General features: G+C 42.9%; 1 protein-coding gene across 8 annotated transcripts in view; it reads right to left on the reverse strand.

Annotated features, from left to right (window-relative positions):
• The window catches only part of utrn (utrophin), a 364756-nt gene that overhangs the window by 59755 nt on the left and 284565 nt on the right, over positions 1 to 20436 (reverse strand). For all 8 annotated transcript variants that reach the window (XM_071413075.1, XM_071413077.1, XM_071413076.1 and 5 more), the window contains 5 exons: positions 19096 to 19156; positions 4923 to 4984; positions 4310 to 4384; positions 2663 to 2864; positions 2439 to 2524 (listed from right to left, as the gene is read on the reverse strand). In XM_071413075.1, the coding sequence (XP_071269176.1) occupies positions 2439 to 2524; positions 2663 to 2864; positions 4310 to 4384; positions 4923 to 4984; positions 19096 to 19156 (486 nt within the window). The remainder of the gene's footprint in view (positions 1 to 2438; positions 2525 to 2662; positions 2865 to 4309; positions 4385 to 4922; positions 4985 to 19095; positions 19157 to 20436) is intronic.

A 20436-nucleotide genomic window follows, 5' to 3' on the forward strand; every position in this document is an offset into this window, starting at 1 on the left:
AACACAACATGACAACAACATATTGTAGTAGTAACACAGCATGGTAGCAACACACCATGACAACAACATATTGTAGTAGCAACACAGCATGGTAGCAGCACAACATGACAACAACATACTGTAGTAGCAACACAGCATGGTAGCAACGCAACATGACAACAACATACTGTAGTAGCAACACAACAACAACATACTGTAGTAGAAATACAGCATGGTAGCAACACAACAACAACATATTGTAGTAGCAACACAGCATGGTAGCAACACAACATGACAACACAGCATTATAGCAACACAACAACACAGCATGGTAGCAACACAACATGACAACACAGCATGGTAGCAACACAGCATGGTAGCAACACAACATGACAACACAGCATGGAAGCAACACAACATGACCACAACATACTGTAGTAGCAACACAACATGGTAGCAGCACAAAACATGGTACGAACATTATTGTTCGCACAAAGGGCAAGAAGGTAGAGACAACAATACATCACACAAAGCAGCCACAACTGTCAGTAAGAGTGTCCATGATTGACTCTTTGAATGAAGAGACTGAGATAAAACTGTCCAGTTTGAGTGTTTGTTGCAGCTCGTTCCAGTCGCTAGCTGCAGTTAACTACTTGAACATTGTTACAACACTGTACATAGCCAATAATATAACATTTCAAATATCTATATTCTTTTAAAACTTTTGTGGGTGTAATGTTGACTAATGTTTCCCTTGTTTATTTCCCTTTTGTTTATTGTCTATTCCATTTGCTTTGGCAATGTAAACAGATGTTTCCCATGCCAATACACCCCTTTGAATTGAATTGATTTTAGAGATAGAGAGAGTTGGCGGGAGAGAGAGAGAGATGAGAGAGAGCGAGAGAGAGATAGAGAGATAGAGAGTGAGAAAAGACGGGGATGCAGTATAGACAGGAAGAACGATTGAGAGAGAGAAAGAAGGAAGACCCGAGAGAAATACAGTGGAGAGTGAGAAAGGCGATAGAGAGTGGGGGGCAATAAAAGGATGGAGGGATGTGGCTCGCCTATCTGCCTGGTGTTGTCTTTGATCTCTGTGTGAGACCCTGCCTTGATGTCAGCTTGCATTAAGTATAGTGGTAATGGCGATTCTATGATACCGTACATGTGTACAAACCAGCCTTGATGTCAGCTTGCATTAAGTTAAGTAACTATGGCTGTTCTTCGATACTGTCTGTCTGTCTGTCTGTCTGTCTATCTGTCTATCTGTCTCTGTGTGTGCGTGTGTGTGTTTGTGTGTGTGATTTTGACCAAGTCTTCATGTCTCCTTGAGTAGCGATGGCAGTTCTTCGATAGTGCACATCCCTAGAGTATAAGCTGGCCATACTTCTTCAACCATGAGCAGCAATGCGTATCAGCTTCATAAGCCTTCATAGCCACTACGTAGGACATCGTTGTCATGTAACTCCAAAATCACGAGCCCCAGACTTTCTTAACATTTCTACTCCGACTCAAACGTCCTGCCCTACAATTATAAGTGATATGCATAATACACAAGGTATCGAATTGAGAGCCAAATTGCTATGTAGCTGGGTTCTATTTTGCGGTGGGGGACTGTGCTACTTGTGATTTAGTGAGTTGCTGTGGATGGGTGTCTGGGCCTGACACCAATGTGACTCTAAACGAGAGGGACTCGCCCAACCGTGCTTGATCTCTTTTTGAGACTAATAGAAATTGCCAGTGGAACGAATAGGCTCAGGGACAGACTCCACGTCACAGGAGGGGTAGAGAAGGAAACTATGGAGGGAGAGGACAGAGAGAGAGGGGAAAGGAAGAGAGGGAAGGTATAGAAGGGGAGAACAGAGCGAGATTGAGGAGGAGAAAACGAGGACACAAAAGCAAGAGAGCAAATTGAGGACAGAATGCACGTTTTCTGAAAGGACAAAGCATACTCCCCCAGCAGCCCTAGCCACATCCCTAATCCCCCTGCAATGAAACTAAATAAATAAATAAATAAAATACAAAACAAGTGGGAGGTCTCTCATCCAATTAGATGGTCCATTCACTGGCGTCCTCTGACACGGTCCGATCGGCACCCTGGGTAACTGAGCTGGGATTACAGCCTGGCAGAGGGCATTATGGGATACACTGGCACGGACTACGCTACAACGCTCCCACTGGGGCTGTTCTCAATTCACCTCAGAGTGTGTGTGTGTGTGTGTGGGTGTGTGTGTCAAAGTGTGATTTAAGTCTATCAGAGTTTGATAAAGTTTTATTATTTTTTCACTTCAGTGTGTCTGTGTGTGTGTGTGTGTGTGTGTGTGTGTGTGTGTGTGTGTGTGTGTGTGTGTGTGTGTGTGTGTGTGTGTGTGTGTGTGTGTGTGTGTGTGTGTGTGTGTGTTTGAGTGTTTCTGTGAATGCTATGTGTGTGAAACGGTTTTTGTGGGATGGTTGGTACCTACATTTGTATTTCTCCTCCAGATGGCCCTTGGAGAGCGAGAGCAATCCTATCTTCATGGACAGGACACGGATCTTCCCACTGCGTCCGCTATAGAGGGAACACACACACAGTGGACATTTTTCTTTAGGAGAGAAAATTACTTCTACAAGGTGTGTGTGTGTGTGTGTGTGTGTGTGTGTGTGTGTGTGTGTGTGTGTGTGTGTGTGTGTGTGTGTGTCCACGTACGTGTCGTATACATTGAGCAGCCAGTTGAGACACATATCGACACACAGCGGAACATTGACCAGGTCCTTGTGCTGCTGCTCCAGACCATCATAGATGGACGTCAGACAGTTAATCACTTCCGGCACCGTCAGCAGCTGGGCATTCTGGGTAAGCTTGTGCTGCTCGAAGGTGCTCTGGGCCACATTCAGATCCAACAGATCCACTGGAGGTTGGGAGGGTGGAGGGAGGGAGGAGAAAGAGACTTTTAGACTTTTCAAAGTTGTTTACTGAGACCACTCAATGGCAACAAAGAACATTCTAAAATGATGAAGAGCAGTGGAAATTTCCACAGCAAATTACAGACGGTTGTAATGACAACACGGCCACAGACAGGATATGAGGTGGCTGTAGAGTAGACGGTGGTGTGACACCAGGGCAGCAGGCCAACCAATTTATGTTACAGATACTGGAGACACGACTCAGAGTTAACCTAATTAGCCGTTTAAGCGGAATCCTGCTGTGCGAGTGTGTAGGAGATACACACAGACACACATCTGACAGTGAGGGATCAAGAAGGAAAAACAAAACATGAACGGGAAGGAGTTTGAGGAAAATATACAGACTTGTTTCCTCTCTCTATCTCTTTCTCTCTCCTCCCTCTCCTCCCTCCCTCCCTCTGTTCCAGGGCATTAAGCCAGAGTAATAACTAATAAATACAGATCTGTGTCTGTGCTTTAGACTTCAGGCTTTGACTTGTAATCTAATGGGTGAAATTGAATCTGAACGCCCTCAGTCCAAATCACTCAGACGTACTAGGAGCTCTCGTCTCATCATCACAAGATAATGCAATATAATATGACAAACCCAAAACGCCTGAATCATCTAAACTCATTAACACCCACACTAACTCAGAAAACCACACACACGCTCACTGCCCCCTACTCTCAGCAGGACAAACCCACTCTACCCTCTAGCCCAGAAGTACGACAGAAAGCAGACACAGAAAGAAGAAAGTGAAGCAGTAAAGTTTGGCGCTCTCTAAATAACAACATAAACTGGGTGGTTCAATCCCTGAATGCTGATTGGCTGACAGCCGTGGTATACCACAGGTATGACAAAACATTTGTTTTTACTGTTCCAATTACGTTGGTAACCAGTTTATAATAGGAATAAAGCACCGCGGGGGTTTATGGTATACACCCAATATACCACAGCTATGGGCTGTATCCAGGCACTCCGTGTTACACCGTGTGTAAGAACTTAGCCATGGTATATTGGCCATATACCACCCCCCCCAGGGTTATTGCTTAAATAACCCCTGGGTAATAATGACAGAGAGCCTGGCTCAGTCCCAGCAGCAAGGTACAGAAATACCCAGAGGAACAGGTGACCATTTCTATCCACACACCGTCAGCAGCCAACAGGGCTGAATAACTAACACAAAGATAGCTATGGCTAGCTGGTTATTGTGGAAGACAATTTATTCCCTTTTGGGATGAAACGCACAGCGGCACATATGGAATCTCAACAAAACAAAAGGATGTACACACATACAGGTACACACAAACTCAATCGCATACCTGGTTGCACGCACGCACACACACAAACATGCATGTGTTTGTGTCAGTGTGTGTGTGTGTGTGTGTGTGTGGGGAAAAGGAAACTTACAGCACAGTGCTTTCTGTAGCCTACGGATCTTCATGGCTGTTCTGTAAGCGGAAAATCTCACGTTGTTCAGGTCGGCTAAAAGGTGAGAGAGAAAGATAGAAAGAGAGAAAGATAGAAAGAGAGAGAGAGAGGAAAAACAGAGGGATGGAATCAATCATACAGAATGGATAATAGCGGTCTGACATGAAATAATGATGTCAAACTGGAAACCCGTTGAAAAGACGTGCCGTAGTGTAATTTCTATATAGTCACGGAGGGCTGGAAATGGCTGGTAATTGGGTTTAGTGAGACCTCTCTCAGAGGAGCTGAGTCCTATTTGTTGAGCGTTGGCCTTTAGGAACTGTTCCACAGCGTATTACTGATCCTTCTGATCATTAAAGAACAGTCACACTGACCACCGCAATGGTGACCCATACATAAATATGGATGTTACAGTCAGTGTGTGTGTGTGTGTGTGTGTGTGTGTGTGTGTGTAAGCGAGACAGCAAGATACTGTGTGAAAGAGCACATGAGAGAGAGCTTTGCAGTTACTGCATGGTGTCAAATTTGAGTGAAAGTGAATGTTTTGTGATTATATGACTGGCGTCTGTCTGTCTGTGTGTCTGTTTCATACCAAGCGACTGGTAGAGCTCTGTCATCTTTGGATGGTCCCAGCAGGTAGTCTGAGTCTGGTGGCTGGAAGACAACAGGGGATAACGATAAGGCTTTTGTCACACACACACACACACACACACACACACACACACACACACACACACACACACACACACACACACACACACACACACACAAAGGTCTGGGCGGTATACCGTATATATACTATATATATACTATATACCGGTGTTGATGCACGGAACGGTTTGGGTTTGAATGTTTGGTTTGTTAAATGTGATACGCTGTGTGTAACGTCCATTTGTATAGTTTACTCTGCTACCTGAGTCATCCCTCTCTCCTCTCTGTCTCTCCACGCCGCTTCCACACAGACCTAGTCCCACCCGTCACTCAAGGAGCACATGTTGCTGTTGCTAGACCACGAGACACTTTCGTTCAGTCTGCATGGTCAATGCAGCACATGCAACAATGTTGTTTCCACTTTGATCTTAATATAAATCCACAAGCATTCTATAATTACAATATTAGTTTGTGTTTCTTACATCAGCAAACAGCTAGTTTGTATTGTCTTAGCAATTTAAGCTAAATCGTGTTAGCCAATAATGCTAATCGCTAGTTAGCTGGCTAGCTAATAAAAGTACTGAGTCAGAGCAAACGTAGCTAGCTAATACAGCCTGATACCAGTGCTGGTGGAGTCTTAAATGAGCATGTTATTTGAGCAACAGTATCTTCTAAATCAAAGAGGAATAGGCGAAGAGTTAACGTAGCCAAAGATTATAGGGTCCCCTAGGAAACACTGATCACTACTTTGTCACAATAACTCGTCCAAGGCATTTTCATTCGTTGTCATGTCAAACAACACTGTATTCAAAGTGCCCACTATTATTTATATTCTAACTATCTAATTATAATAAACATTCTAATTCCATGATTCCAAAAGTTGTGTTTGGATCTAAATCGCAATTGCAACATTTGGTTAAAAATAAGGCCTAGTATTTTTGCCCATATCGTGGCAGTGTGGAAATGATCTGAAATGAGTGCAGGAAATGCAGAAATTGATGGAAATTCAGGACATTACTTTAGGTTGAATTGAACAGTATAAAACAATCAGAATGGAGAAAGACCTATTGAAATAATTTTGAAAATATGTGTTGCCACCCTAGAGTCACGCACTACTCATAAAGCAAATGTAGAACTTTTATTAATCAAAAACATGAAAAAAAAATAAAATACCGTCATAAATTAGAAAAATACCATATGATATTTTGGCCATATCGCCCAGCCCTAACACTAACACTAACACTAACACACACACACACACACACACACACACGCACGCACGCACGCACGCACGCACGCACGCACGCAGAGAGAGAGAGAGAGACAGATCAATTGCTCTGTCTTGTCGACTGGTGTTCTTATCGTCTCAATAATAGAGGCACATGTAAACAAATCCAAAACGTGGATCTGATTGTGATTCCCAAAGCATACAAATCATCTAGGAGGCCTTCAGGGTGACGCACAAGGACACACCCACACACCCCTCATCTCTGCAGGCCTCCTCTCAGTACGGTACGTAGCACACACAGCCAGGTCCCCTGGGGCTACGAGGTGGACATGTTGATGTCTTGTCTCCATCCTGTTTACATTTCAGCTTCTGAGAAACGCCGCCAGGTGCGGAGAGCACAGACAACACAGCCAAATCAACAAGAACCACGTTTGTAATAAAAACACACAAGCAAATTTACTTGAATGAAATTTACTTGAGTAGTGTTGATGACTCCAGAAGACAGAATTGATAAGTAGGTGTGAGGTTTGTGTCTGTCTGCTGCCCTTCTTCACCTGATCAGGGAACTAATTTATATTTGAATGATTCTCCGCTTCGGCGAAATATCCCTTCCTGTACCCACACTGATATCAAGGGAATTGTTGGGAATTGCTGTGTTGTGACGTCTATTCTGTTGTGAATGCCAGTATCGCTGTGATTAGGTTGTCATAGCGAGACTGTCTCCACAGAGAGAGAGAGAGAGAGAGAGAAATGGAAGGGAGAGAGAAAATAAAGAGATAGAGAGAGGGAGAAGACAGGCTATCCAGTGAAGTGAAGTGCTGATTAGAACACAGGGGAGACGAACTACAGAAGCCATCAGCAGGTGTTCATCCCTCTTCATCATGCTCTGAAATGGCACACACTTTCATACCTTCCTTGCATTGCAAATATGACTAGAGCGCTCAGCTCAGGGTTTCTGTTTTAGCTGTGCTATTTGAGACAGGGGCCGATTCAATCATGGCCGGACGGATATTATTGTGTCCCAGTGAGGATTTGGACACCAAGCCGTCAGAAATAAATTCATATCTCCTCTTGTTCGAACAGCTTGAGGATTTAGCCGCGGTTGTGGAATAAGCTTGTACACACACACCCATGCACTTATGTGCATGCATGCACGGACACACACACACACACAGACACACACACACACACATCTGGAAGTGTGTTAATGACTATCTATCAGTGCCAACAGCAGTCAGAGTAAACACAATAATGGTTGCCATTCAACTAAGTCTGTAACAGGAACATCAAAGAGAAGCCAGCCTTAGCCCCAAAGATGAAACACAAGGAGTTGACTGTGATCTGGCAACCCGTGGAGTCTTTCCACTATGTATTCAGTGCAAAGCAGCAGAATGACAAACACAGCAGACAGGCTCAATCAAAAAATGGATTACACTAGCTGTCTACTACCACTGCTGGACCGGCAGCTTAGGCCTGTCATAATGAAGACACCCCACAGAGTTGGCAGGTTCTAAGCTTCCTCAATCATCCCTTCTTTCTCCCTCTGTTGTCCGTCCTCATTTATCCTCAGAAACACCCAAGTTTAAGGTTACTTGTGGTAACCTTTGCAAGGTGTGACGCATGTACACATGTGTTAAGGCTTGAAGATCACACAGACATTCATGTCCCAGAATGTGAAAGAGATGGTTTGGCACCAAGCACAGGGTTATAGAATCTCTCTGATTTGAAGAACCACACAAAGATCAAAGTCCCTCTTTTTTAACAAGGAGTTAAGGTTGACTGGTCGAAAGCTACATCCTGAGAGCACCAGAGTCGCTTGGTAGTGCCATATAGAATTCTGCATTCATTCTCAAAGCCGGTTTGAGATGTAGGGTTTTTCATGTTGTCACCAATGGTCCCGAGTCTATTCTACCCAATGGGTAGAATGCTTATTGGTAGTTAATTGTTGTGGAATATCTGGTGCAAAGATGGAGCTTAGAAGAGCTTTGGGTAAAGAGCTCAGACAGGAAGTCAGAGCAGCTCCACAGCATGTCCTCAGCAGGGAGTTGAGTGAGTGATATACTGTAAAGAGCACAGTGAGCCTGGAGATGAATCCGGTTTGAGGATAAATAGATGCAGCGCTTGACATTTCCCCGTAAACATCATTATAAAACTGGTTGTTTGGATCACGAATGCTGGATGGACGAGCAGCGTTATCTCAACTCACACATTATTTCCCATTGCTTCTAGCCAAGCATTTAGTTTGTACAGTTTAATACAGCGGGGGTTAATATAAGCCTAGCGTTTAGTTTAGTACAGCGGGGGTTAATATAAGCCTAGCATTTAGTTTAATACAGCGGGGGTTAATATAAGCCTAGCATTTAGTTTAGTACAGCGGGGGTTAATATAAGCCTAGCATTTAGTTTAGTACAGCGGGGGTTAATATAAGCCTAGCATTTAGTTTAGTACAGCGGGGGTTAATATAAGCCTAGCATTTAGTGTAGTACAGCAGGGGTTAATATAAGCCTAGCATTTAGTTTAATACAGCGGGGTAAGCCTAGCGTTTATTTTAATACAGCGGGGGTTAATATAAGCCTAGCATTTAGTTTAGTACAGCGGGGGTTAATATAAGCCTAGCATTTAGTTTAATACAGCGGGGTAAGCCTAGCGTTTATTTTAGTACAGCGGGGGTTAATAAGCCTAGCATTTAGTTTAATACAGCGGGGGTTAATATAAGCCTAGCATTTAGTTTAGTACAGCGGGGGTTAATATAGGCCTAGCGTTTAGTTTAATACAGCAGGGGTTAATATAAGCCTAGCATTTAGTTTAGTACAGCGGGGGTTAATATAAGCCTAGCATTTAGTGTAGTACAGCGGGGGTTAATATAAGCCTAGCATTTAGTGTAGTACAGCAGGGGTTAATATAAGCCTAGCATTTAGTTTAATACAGCGGGGGTTAATATAAGCCTAGCGTTTATTTTAATACAGCGGGGGTTAATATAAGCCTCACGTTTAATATAAGCCTAGCATTTAGTTTAGTACAGCGGGTGTTAATATAAGCCTAGAGTTTAGGTTAATATAAGCCTAGCGTTTAGTTTAGAACAGCGGGGGTTAATATAAGCTTTTAGTTTAGTACAGCGGGGGTTAATATAAGCCTAGCGTTTAGTTTAATACAGCGGGGGTTAATATAGGCCTAGCGTTTAGTTTAATACAGCAGGGGTTAATATAAGCCTGCGTTTAGTTTAGTACAGCGGGGGTTAATATAAGCCTAGCGTTTAGTTTAGTACAGCGGGGGTTAATATAAGTCTAGCGTTTAGTTTAATACAGCGGGGGTTAATATAAGCCTAGCATTTAGTTTAGTACAGCGGAGGTTAATATAAGCCTAGCATTTAGTTTAGTACAGCGGGGATTAATATAAGCCTAGCATTTAGTTTAGTACAGCGGGGGTTAATATAAGCCTAGCATTTAGTTTAATACAGCGGGGGTTAATATAAGCCTAGCATTTAGTTTAGTACAGCGGGGGTTAATATAAGCCTAGCATTTAGTTTAATACAGCGGGGGTTAATATAAGCCTAGCATTTAGTTTAGTACTGTCTTTAGACATCAATAAGGTACAAGAGGTACAATTGACCCTCCGCTATCGCATCGGGCCGAACGACGCCATTTACCTGTGACTTTATTCATGATACAGCATTGACTTGTGTCTTATTGCTTAATTAAATGACATCTCTGAGTAAACATCATTAAAACGGGACTCTGGGATAGAATACTGCATAAAACCCAGGAAACTCCGCATTTTATGTAACTAATAAGCTACTCTGAAGTGCTGTTTATGAGAGCTTGTGGCCAAGCTGTAGCAGAGCAGTAAATTACTACATTCTAATTCATATTAAGTTATCAGAAATTCTAATTCCATCAGTGTGAATAGAATGACAGAGGGGACTCTGCTACTCTGCTTCTCCATGCCTCGGATACAGGCAGCATAATTACAGCGTTTAGAATCCTCTGCATAATGACCACTTCCCCTGGCATTTCCTGTTTGGCTTGGCTACTTCCTCATCACAAACCAGACCAGATGATTACAGAAGATAAAGGATGCATCGTTTTTCACAGCTCTAGATTATCCCAGCAGGCCAGTGTAGCGATGTGTCGTTTCTGAACATTATTGACATTAACCAACTTTAGCTTTTCTCCCTAAAAAAAACGTTCTCTACCTCCAAGACATTGGGTCGTAAAAATGGCTCTCGACACCAAGGGGTGATACCATCTGACCTAGCAGGACTACAAAAGTACTGCTCCCCTCTTAGCTCTTAGCCTCTTATCCGTCTGGACTTCTCAAGCTGGACCTCTCAAGCTGGACCGCTCTCAAGGAGGGAGGAGAACCTCCATCTTCAGTAGGCCAACCACAGGGCCTGGACCTTTGCGGCAGGTAGTCTAGTGGTTAGAGCGTTGGGCCAGTAACCGAAAGGTTGTTGGATTGAATCACCGAGCTGACACGGTAAAATAAATCTGTCCTCCTGCCCCTGAACAAGGCAGTTAACCCATTGTTCCCCGGTAGGCCGTCATTGTAAATAAGAATTTGTTCTTAACTGACTTGCCTAGTTAAATAAAGGTTAAAAAATTTTTTTTTTAATTTAACAAATTTAAGGCAAGAACTTGTGATCTGATAAGTTAGGGAAAGTACCTTTTAGGGAACAGTACATGTAATCCAGTACAGAAATTAGGACGACGAGCCCATGCACTAAACTGTCTCAGAAGGAAACTTAGCCATTAGAGAGCTAGTGTAGCATGAACGGTATATTTAAGATGACCTTCTTCAAGGAAAGAGAACACAATTAGAGCAAAGCCTCTGCAACTCAAGCAAGGAGCCAACAGAGAAGAACAACAAGCATAAGGACACCAACTCAGGACCAAAGGAGCAACCTGAAGGAGGAACCACCCAACTCAACCAGAATGGACACACAGCCATCTTCTTCCTTTGTTCTCCTCCATGCGGCCTGAACAATCAAGAAGCCACAACAGTATTTAATCACAGACTGAGTATAACATATGTTAATGTTCTGGATCTCCAGGTCTTCACTTCATTCCTTTTCAAATATTTAGATTTGTGTTATTAAATGTTGATTGTATAAAGCACTTGTGTTTGTCTTGTTATTCTAAGGAAATAACTCAAATTCTCAAAGAATTCCTACCTTCATATTAATAAATGTATTACTATTATTCTAATTGCAGTGTTATATAGTTATATGAGTCAGGACTTCTTAGAATACCATTTTGTCCAATACTGGACTGGTGCCCCATTAATAATTTTAAAGTAATAAGTGTACACACTAATCTACACCAGTGAAGACCACAAGCTAACCACACACCTGCCTCTGTAGGGCAGATTATTTATTTGCTTTGCCATACAGTATTTCCCATGCTAATACTGTGCAGGAGATTTAATATGACTCACAAATGTACATAAACACATGTATAGTGCATTCGGAAAGTATTCAGACCCCTTGACTTTTCCCCAATTTTTTTTTACAGCCTTATTCTAAAATTGATTAAATTGTTTTTTCCCCTCATCAATCTACACACAATACCCTATAATGACATCACAATTCCCCATAATGACAAAGAAAAAACAGGTTTTAGACGTTTTAGCAAATCTACTAAAAATAAAAACTGAAATATCACATTTACATAAGTATTCAGACTCTTTACTCAGTACTTTGCTGAAGCTCCTTTACTCAGCCTCGAGTCGTCTTGGGTATGACGCGACAAGCTTGGCACACCTGTTTTTGTGGAGTTTCTCCCATTCTTCTCTGCAGAGCTTCTCAAGCTCTGTCAGGTTGGATGGGGAGTGTCGCTGCACAGCTATTTTCAGGTCCCTCCAGAGATGTTCGACCGGGTTCAAGTCCGGGCTCTGGCTGGGCCACTCAAGGACATTCAGAGACTTCTCCTAAAGCCACTCATGCGTTGTATTTGCAGTCTGCTTAGGGTCGTTGTCCTGTTGGAAGGTGAACCTTCGCCCCAGTCAGTCATGTGAAATCCATAGATTAGGGCCTAATGAATTTATTTCGATTGACTGATTTCCATATTCGAATTGTAACTCTGTAAAATCATTGAAATTGTTGCATTTATATTTTAGTTAAATATATATATATATACATACAGTACCAGTCAAATGTTTGGACACACCTACCCATATACAGTGGGGCAAAAAAGTATTTAGTCAGCCACCAATTGTGCAAGTTCTCCCACTTAAAAAGATGAGAGAGGCCTGTAATTTTCATCATAGGTACACTTCAACTATGACAGACAAAATGAGAAAAGAAAAATCAAGAAAATCACATTGTAGGATTTTTAATGAATTTATTTGCAAATTATGGTGGAAAATAAGTATTTGGTCACCTACAAACAAGCAAGATTTCTGGCTCTCACAGACCTGTAACTTCTTCTTTAAGAGGCTCCCCTGTCCTCCACTCGTTACCTGTATTAATGGCACCTGTTTGAACTTGTTATCAGTATAAAAGACACCTGTCCACAACCTCAAACAGTCACACTCCAAACTCCACTATGGCCAAGACCAAAGAGCTGTCAAAGGACACCAGAAACAAAATTGTAGACCTGCACCAGGCTGGGAAGACTGAATCTGCAATAGGTAAGCAGCTTGGTTTGAAGAAATCAACTGTGGGAGCAATTATTAGGAAATGGAAGACATACAAGACCACTGATAATCTCCCTCGATCTGGGACTCCACGCAAGATCTCACCACGTCGGGTCAAAATGATCACAAGAACGGTGAGCAAAAATCCCAGAACCACACGGGGGGACCTAGTGAATGACCTGCAGAGAGCTGGGACCAAAGTAACAAAGCCTACCATCAGTAACACACTACGCCGCCAGGGACTCAAATCCTGCAGTGCCAGACGTGTCCCCCTGCTTAAGCCAGTACATGTCCAGGCCCGTCTGAAGTTTGCTAGAGAGCATTTGGATGATCCAGAAGAAGATTGGGAGAATGTCATATGGTCAGATGAAACCAAAATATAACTTTTTGGTAAAAACTCAACTCATCGTGTTTGGAGGACAAAGAATGCTGAGTTGCATCCAAAGAACACCATACCTACTGTGAAGCATGGGGGTGGAAACATCATGCTTTGGGGCTGTTTTTCTGCAAAGGGACCAGGACGACTGATCCGTGTAAAGGAAAGAATGAATGGGGCCATGTATCGTGAGATTTTGAGTGAAAACCTCCTTCCATCAGCAAGGGCATTGAAGATGAAACGTGGCTGGGTCTTTCAGCATGACAATGATCCCAAACACACCGCCCGGGCAACGAAGGAGTGGCTTCGTAAGAAGCATTTCAAGGTCCTGGAGTGGCCTAGCCAGTCTCCAGATCTCAACCCCATAGAAAATCTTTGGAGGGAGTTGAAAGTCCGTGTTGCCCAGCAACAGTCCCAAAACATCACTGCTCTAGAGGAGATCTGCATGGAGGAATGGGCCAAAATACCAGCAAGTGTGTGTGAAAACCTTGTGAAGACTTACAGAAAACGTTTGACCTCTGTCATTGCCAACAAAGGGTATATAACAAAGTATTGAGATAAACTTTTGTTATTGACCAAATACTTATTTTCCACCATAATTTGCAAATAAATTAATTAAAAATTCTACAATGTGATTTTCTGGATTTTTCTTTCTCGTTTTGTCTGTCATAGTTGAAGTGTACCTATGATGAAAATTACAGGCCTCTCTCATCTTTTTAAGTGGGAGAACTTGCACAATTGGTGGCTGACTAAATACTTTTTTGCCCCACTGTATTTTACATTTGAGATTTTTCAAAGTAGGTCGCCCTTTGCCTTGATGACAGCTTTGCACACTCTTGGCATTCTCTCAACCAGCGACTTTGAAGAGTTCTAAAATGTAAAACACTTTTTTGGTTACTACATGATTCCATATGTGTTATTTCATAGTTATGATGTCTTCACTATTATTCTACAATGTAGAAAATAGTAAAAATAAAGAAAAACCCTTGAATGAGTTGGTGTGTCCAAACTTTTGACTGGTACTGTATATATATATATATATATATACAGTTGCAAGAAAAAGTTGGTGAACCCTTTGGAATTACCTGGATTCATGCATTTATTAGTCATAAAATATGTTCTGATCTTCATCTAACCTATTTAGGCAAGGTGCTGGCTAGCGGAGTAGAACACTTGAAAAATGAAAGGAGAGACGGACACTCTAGAAGCTCAGATGCAATCATGTAATAACCAAATAACCAACGTTTAGACAGAAAAGCTGTCTTCTTCAGGGTATAATGACAAACACTGCGGGGTGACTAGTTGATATAGTGTCAAAGGACACAAACAGGTGTCTGTAATCATGGCCGGGTGTGGCCTGATATCGTTGGAACCCCTCGCCAACAGCCAATAAAATTGCAGGGCGTCAAATACAAATCAACAGAAATCTCATAAATCAAATTTCTCAAAAATACAAGTATTAGGCACCATTTTTTTTTTTTTTTTTTAATTTTATCCCCTTTTCTCCCCAATTTTCGTGGTATCCAATCGCTAGTAATTACTATCTTGTCTCATCGCTACAACTCCCGTACGGGCTCGGGAGAGACGAAGGTCGAAAGTCATGCGTCCTCCGAAGCACAACCCAACCAAGCCGCACTGCTTCTTAACACAGCGCGCCTCCAACCCGGAAGCCAGCCGCACCAATGTGTCGGAGGAAACACCGTGCACCCGCCCCCCTCAGTTAGCGCGCACTGCGCCCGGCCCGCCACAGGAGTCGCTGGAGCGCGATGAGACAAGGATATCCCTACCGGCCAAACCCTCCCTAACCCGGACGACGCTAAGCCAATTGTGCGTCGCCCCACGGACCTCCCGGTCGCGGCCGGCTGCGACAGAGCCTGGGCGCGAACCCAGACTCTGGTGGCGCAGCATAGCACTGCGATGCAGTGCTCTAGACCACTGCGCCACCCGGGAGGCCTAGGCACCATTTTAAAGATAAAATTCTCGTTAATCCAGCCACAGTGTCTGATTTCAAAAATGCTTTACAGCGAAACCTCCACAAACGATTATGTTAGGTCACCACCAATTCACAGAAAAACCCAGCCATTTTTCCCGCCAAAGAGAGGAGTCACAAAAAGCACAAATAGAGATAAAAATGAATCACTAACCTTTGATGATCTTCATCAGATGACACTCATAGGACTTCATGTTACACAATACATGTATGTTTTGTTCGGTAAAGTTCATATTTATATCCCAAAATCTTATTTTACATTGGCGTGTTAGATTCAGTAGTTCCAAAACATGCAGTGATATTGCAGAGCCACATGAATTCACAGAAATACTCATAATAAATGTTGATGAAAATACAGCTATTATACATGAAACTTTAGATACACTTCTCCTTAATGCAACCGCTGTGTCAGATTTCAAAAAAACTTTACGGAAAAAGCACAATCTGAGAACGGCGCTCAGAGCCCAAACCAGCCAGAGAAATATCCGCCATGTTGGGTAGTCAACATTATTCATAAATAGTATTATAAATATTCACTTACCTTTGATGGTCTTCATCAGAATGCACTCCCAGGAATCGCAGTTCCACAATAAATGCTTGTTTTGTTCGATAATGTCCATCATTTATGTCCATTTATGTCCAATAGCTTCTTTTGTTAGGGCGTTTGGTAAACAATCCAAAAGCGCAATCTGGTCCATTCGGACGAAACGTTCAAAAAGGTCTATTACAGGTCGAAGAAACTTGTCAAACTAAGTATAGAATCAATCTTTAGGATGTTTTTATCATAAAAGTTCAATAATGTTCCAACCGGAGAATTCCAAATGCACTGGAACGAGAGCAACCTCTCAAGTGAAAGCGCGTGACTGAGAACGAGGCTGTAGGCAGACCCCTTAGTCAAACATCTCTCTCATCCGGCCCCCCTTCACATGAGCAGCCTGAAACAACGTTCCAAAAACGGTTAGACATCTAGTGGAAGGCTTAGGAAGTGAAAATTACCCCATATCCCACTGTGTATTCGATAGGGGTGAGTTCAAAAACTACAAACCTCAGATTTCCCACTTCCTGTTTGGATTGTTTCTCAGGTTTTTCCCCGCCATATGAGTTCTGTTATACTCACAGACATCCCTCAAACAGTTATTGAAACTTCAGAGTGTTTTCTATCCAATAGTGTTTTCTATCCAATTCTAATAATATGCATATATTAGCATCTGGGACTGAGTAGGAGGCAGTTCACTCTGGGCACGCTATTCATCCAAAAGTGAAAATGCTGCCCCCTATCCCAAACAAGTTCATTGAAACACCTGACTCCAAATAGCTTTTGGAGAAGTCGTTAACGCAGAGGTTCACTTACTTTTTCTAGCCTGCACTGTGAATGATTACTCAATGTCTTCAATAAAAATGTGAAAAGTACAACTGTTTGTGTGTTATTAGTTTAGTCAGATTGTGTTTGTCTATTATTGTGACTTAGATGAAGATCAGACCACATTTTATGAGTAATCAATGCAGAAATCCAGGTGATTCCAAAAGGTCCAAACTTTTTCGTGCAACTGTATGAATATATATATACAGTATATAAAAATGGGATGCAATGCAAATGTAAATGCCCCAAAACCCAACATCCAGGGCAGTCATCCCAAAAATTGGAACCAAGGGTGTAGGCGGTGAGCCTCAGTTCATGGAAAGCTAGGCAAAACACTGAGCTATCCTTGGGGAAGTGACGCTTCATCAACTCCCAGAGACAGAGTCACAGAGACATGCAAGTCACAGCATCTTTCTCCCGAGGAGGACTACGTCTCTGTCACGCAGGACATGTTCATGAATAATCATGAGCAGTCGATGAATGATTACATTTTAAAATATAAAGGATAGAAGTAGGGAAATATCTGCGACTCAGAGACACTTTTCCCGCCTCTCCGTGACAGTCCCTCTGCCAGACTAATCTCCAACCAGAGTGCCTGCATTCTCCACTTGATATATTCCTCCTCCCCTCAAAACTTGATCATTTTTTCTCTCCTCTTCTACTCTGCATTTGAAAAACATTTCAACACTTTGAATTGTAGCAACTTAATGAAAGTAATTCGATGAGTCAATGCGGATGCAAACACAACAAAGACATCCTGACGGACACACACATTTTTACATGTTAGTCATTCAGCAGACACTCTTATCCAGAGTGACTTAGAGTAGTGAGTGCATACATTTACATACTGGTCCCCCGTGGGAATCGAACCCACAACCCTGGCATTGCAAGTGCCATGCTCTACCAACTGAGCCACAACTGAACCAGCCACCCCCACAGACACCCACCCCCACCACAGAGTGTGATGGGAAATTTCAAGCTAGCTCTTATGTTGGCAGAAAAGAGCGTCAGTCCAATATTTCACCCTGACAGCGTTCTGAAAATCTGAGCCCGCTGAAATGCCAGAGGTCAGCTGGAGGTCAACTGGGGTGACAGAGCGGCAGGTGGCGAGGCTTCCGTGTTTAGCCGTTTGATTCACCAGTGTGTCGCTGTTCCCATGGAAGGGAGCACAGAGGCCTTTGTGCGGTCGGGTGGACGAGAAATAGCATGAGCTAGAGAGAGAGGCGGGGGGCCCAGAGCCTAATGAATGTGTCAAAGCCTGATGTTGGAGTCACAGTAATGTCACTGCACTGTAAGTGACCTTCGATTAGCCCTGTGAAGGCCAAGGCAAAGTTTTGAATTCCCTCAGAGGGGTCAGGGAGGGCAGTCAAAGAGATTTGAGAGATTTTTAATCCCAACAGTGGCAATAGCTTAGTATTGTAGCTCCCGGCGGTGGCGTCCATTTAAATGAGATGAAAGCCTCACAGTGTTGGAGACGGAGGGAGGCTTTCAATAGGCTGATTTCCCTTTCTCTCTTCCCTTCTTAAAGGGTCACTCAGAATGAATGTGGTGGAGTTGCTGTGCTATGTAATACAGACGCAAGGAAGGGACATATGGCACACGCGTGTGCGTGTGTGTAGGGAGGGAGGGCACGGGATTCAACGGTCAGCCACTCGAGGAGGGCCAACACCTGTGATCAGAGACAGCTGTTGTTGATTCCAGAGTTCTAAACCTGTCCTCATCTCTCCTCCCAGCTTCTCTCACCCTTTCATCTCTGATCCCTTCCAGTGCAAAGCTCCTGGGGTAAACAAACGTCAGCTGTTTACAGGGATGTCCCCCTCTCTTTCCCACTCTCTCTCATCTCTCTCACAACCTGTCTTTGTACCTCTACCTCCTTATCACCCCTTCAACCTACCCCCATCTCTCACCCACTCTCCTTTCATATGAATCACTATTTTTTCTTATCCTTCTCCCTGTTTCTTTCTCTCAGTTACCCCTGTCTCCCTCCCTTTAACTCTCTCTGTCTCTCTCTCTCTCTTAGCATGTGTCCAAGGTGCATTGAGACACTTTGAAAGCCACAAACCTATCTCTCCCCATCTGCCTTTTAAATGGACACATTGTCTGCTGTGCTGCTTGACTGTGAATGTATTACAATGGGCAATGTGATCTTAAGCAGCACTATCTCTCCTATGGTACTACCATAATGGAGTCCATGAATACCTAGGCATTATCACAGGTATTGTGCCGGTTGAAAAGTCCCCCAGCTAAATGAATGAGCAACAGTAGACATGACACCGAAAATCACCTCAAATTCAATATTACAACAGTGGAAACTTCCAAGAATTCAACTGGAAAGACCGAGTATGAATAGAATCACGCACTCATACACACTCACAAGTAAAAACCAACCGCACATGCGTACATAAAAACACACACACAGCCCTTTCAACCATTGTAATGCAAATAGTTACCATAAAATAAGCATAAAGAAAGTGATTAATCTAGCATACATAATCAGCATGTTACCAGCCAGTACAGTAGAACTCACTTGATGTAGTATGGAACCTTATTCTGAGACACGGCTCTCTGCCACGGGAGCTGTACAGAGGCTGTGGAGAAAAATAATAACAAAAAATATACCATTAAAAACACAGCATTATTTGCAGCGCAATAATCTGTTTAGTCTCCCGAGTCGACTGCTTCCGCAAATATCCACTAATAGTTCCATGTAATGGCCTTTTCTCCAAATAACATTCCCACTGTGCATGAAATGTAAAAAGTAATGTGCATAACTATTGGACAGTTGGAGCGAGTTAAGACGGCTATATCTGTGAGAAGGGTCTGCGTCCTCTTAATAATAGCTGTTTAATATATTCTAATGGCATGTTATTCTTAGACTTCACAGACAAAGGGGAGAACAAACGGAGAGAAGGAAAGCAGATGAGTTAGCTGATCTTCAAAGCCCAAACACAACCAACAGACTGACAGGACAATAAAAGCTGTCGAATGTGATGACATAAGACTTTACGTGCTGTCGTAAGACATTCACAGAGAGGAACATGAGCTGTCATAAGCCATTCACAGAGAGGCGCTCAGAAGTTGATGGAAGCCTGTATGGGGAAAAAATGAATGGAGGGAGGGATAGGTGGAGGGATAGATGGAGGGATGGATGGAGGGATAATTGGAGGGATGTAGGGATACAGTGCCTTGCAAAAGTATTCATCCCCCTTGGCATTTTTCCTATTTTGCTGCATTACAACCTGTAATTTAAATGGATTTTTATTTGGATTTCATGTAACGGACATACACAAAATAGTCCAAAATAGACTAAAATTTTAACGGAAAAGTGGTGTTCATATGTATTCACCCCCTTTGCTATGAAGCCCCTAAATAAGATCTGGTGCAACCAATTCCCTTCAGAAGTCACATAAATAGTTAAATAAAGTCCACCTGTGTGCAATCTAAGTGTCACATGATCTGTCACATGATCTCAGTATATATAATCACCTGTTCTGAAAGGCCCCAGAGTCTGCAACACCACTAAGCAAGGGGCACCACCAAGCAAGCGGCACCATGAAGACCAAGGAGCTCTCCAAACAGGTCAGGGACAAAGTTGTGAAGAAGTATAGATCAGGGTTGGGTTATAAAAAAATATCCAAAACTTTGAACATCCCACGGCGCACCATTAAATCCATTATAAAAAAATTGAAATAATATGTCACCACAACAAACCTGCCAAGAGAGGGCCGCCCACCAAAACTCACGAACCAGGCAAGGAGGGCTTTAATCAGAGAGGCAACAAAGAGACTAAAGATAACCCTGAAGGAGCTGCAAAGCTCCACAGCGGAGATTGGAGTATCTGTCCATAGGACCACTTTAAGCCGTACAC

Source organism: Salvelinus alpinus, chromosome 8 (genome assembly GCF_045679555.1).
Source record: "Salvelinus alpinus chromosome 8, SLU_Salpinus.1, whole genome shotgun sequence".
In the NCBI taxonomy this organism is placed as follows: domain Eukaryota; kingdom Metazoa; phylum Chordata; class Actinopteri; order Salmoniformes; family Salmonidae; genus Salvelinus; species Salvelinus alpinus.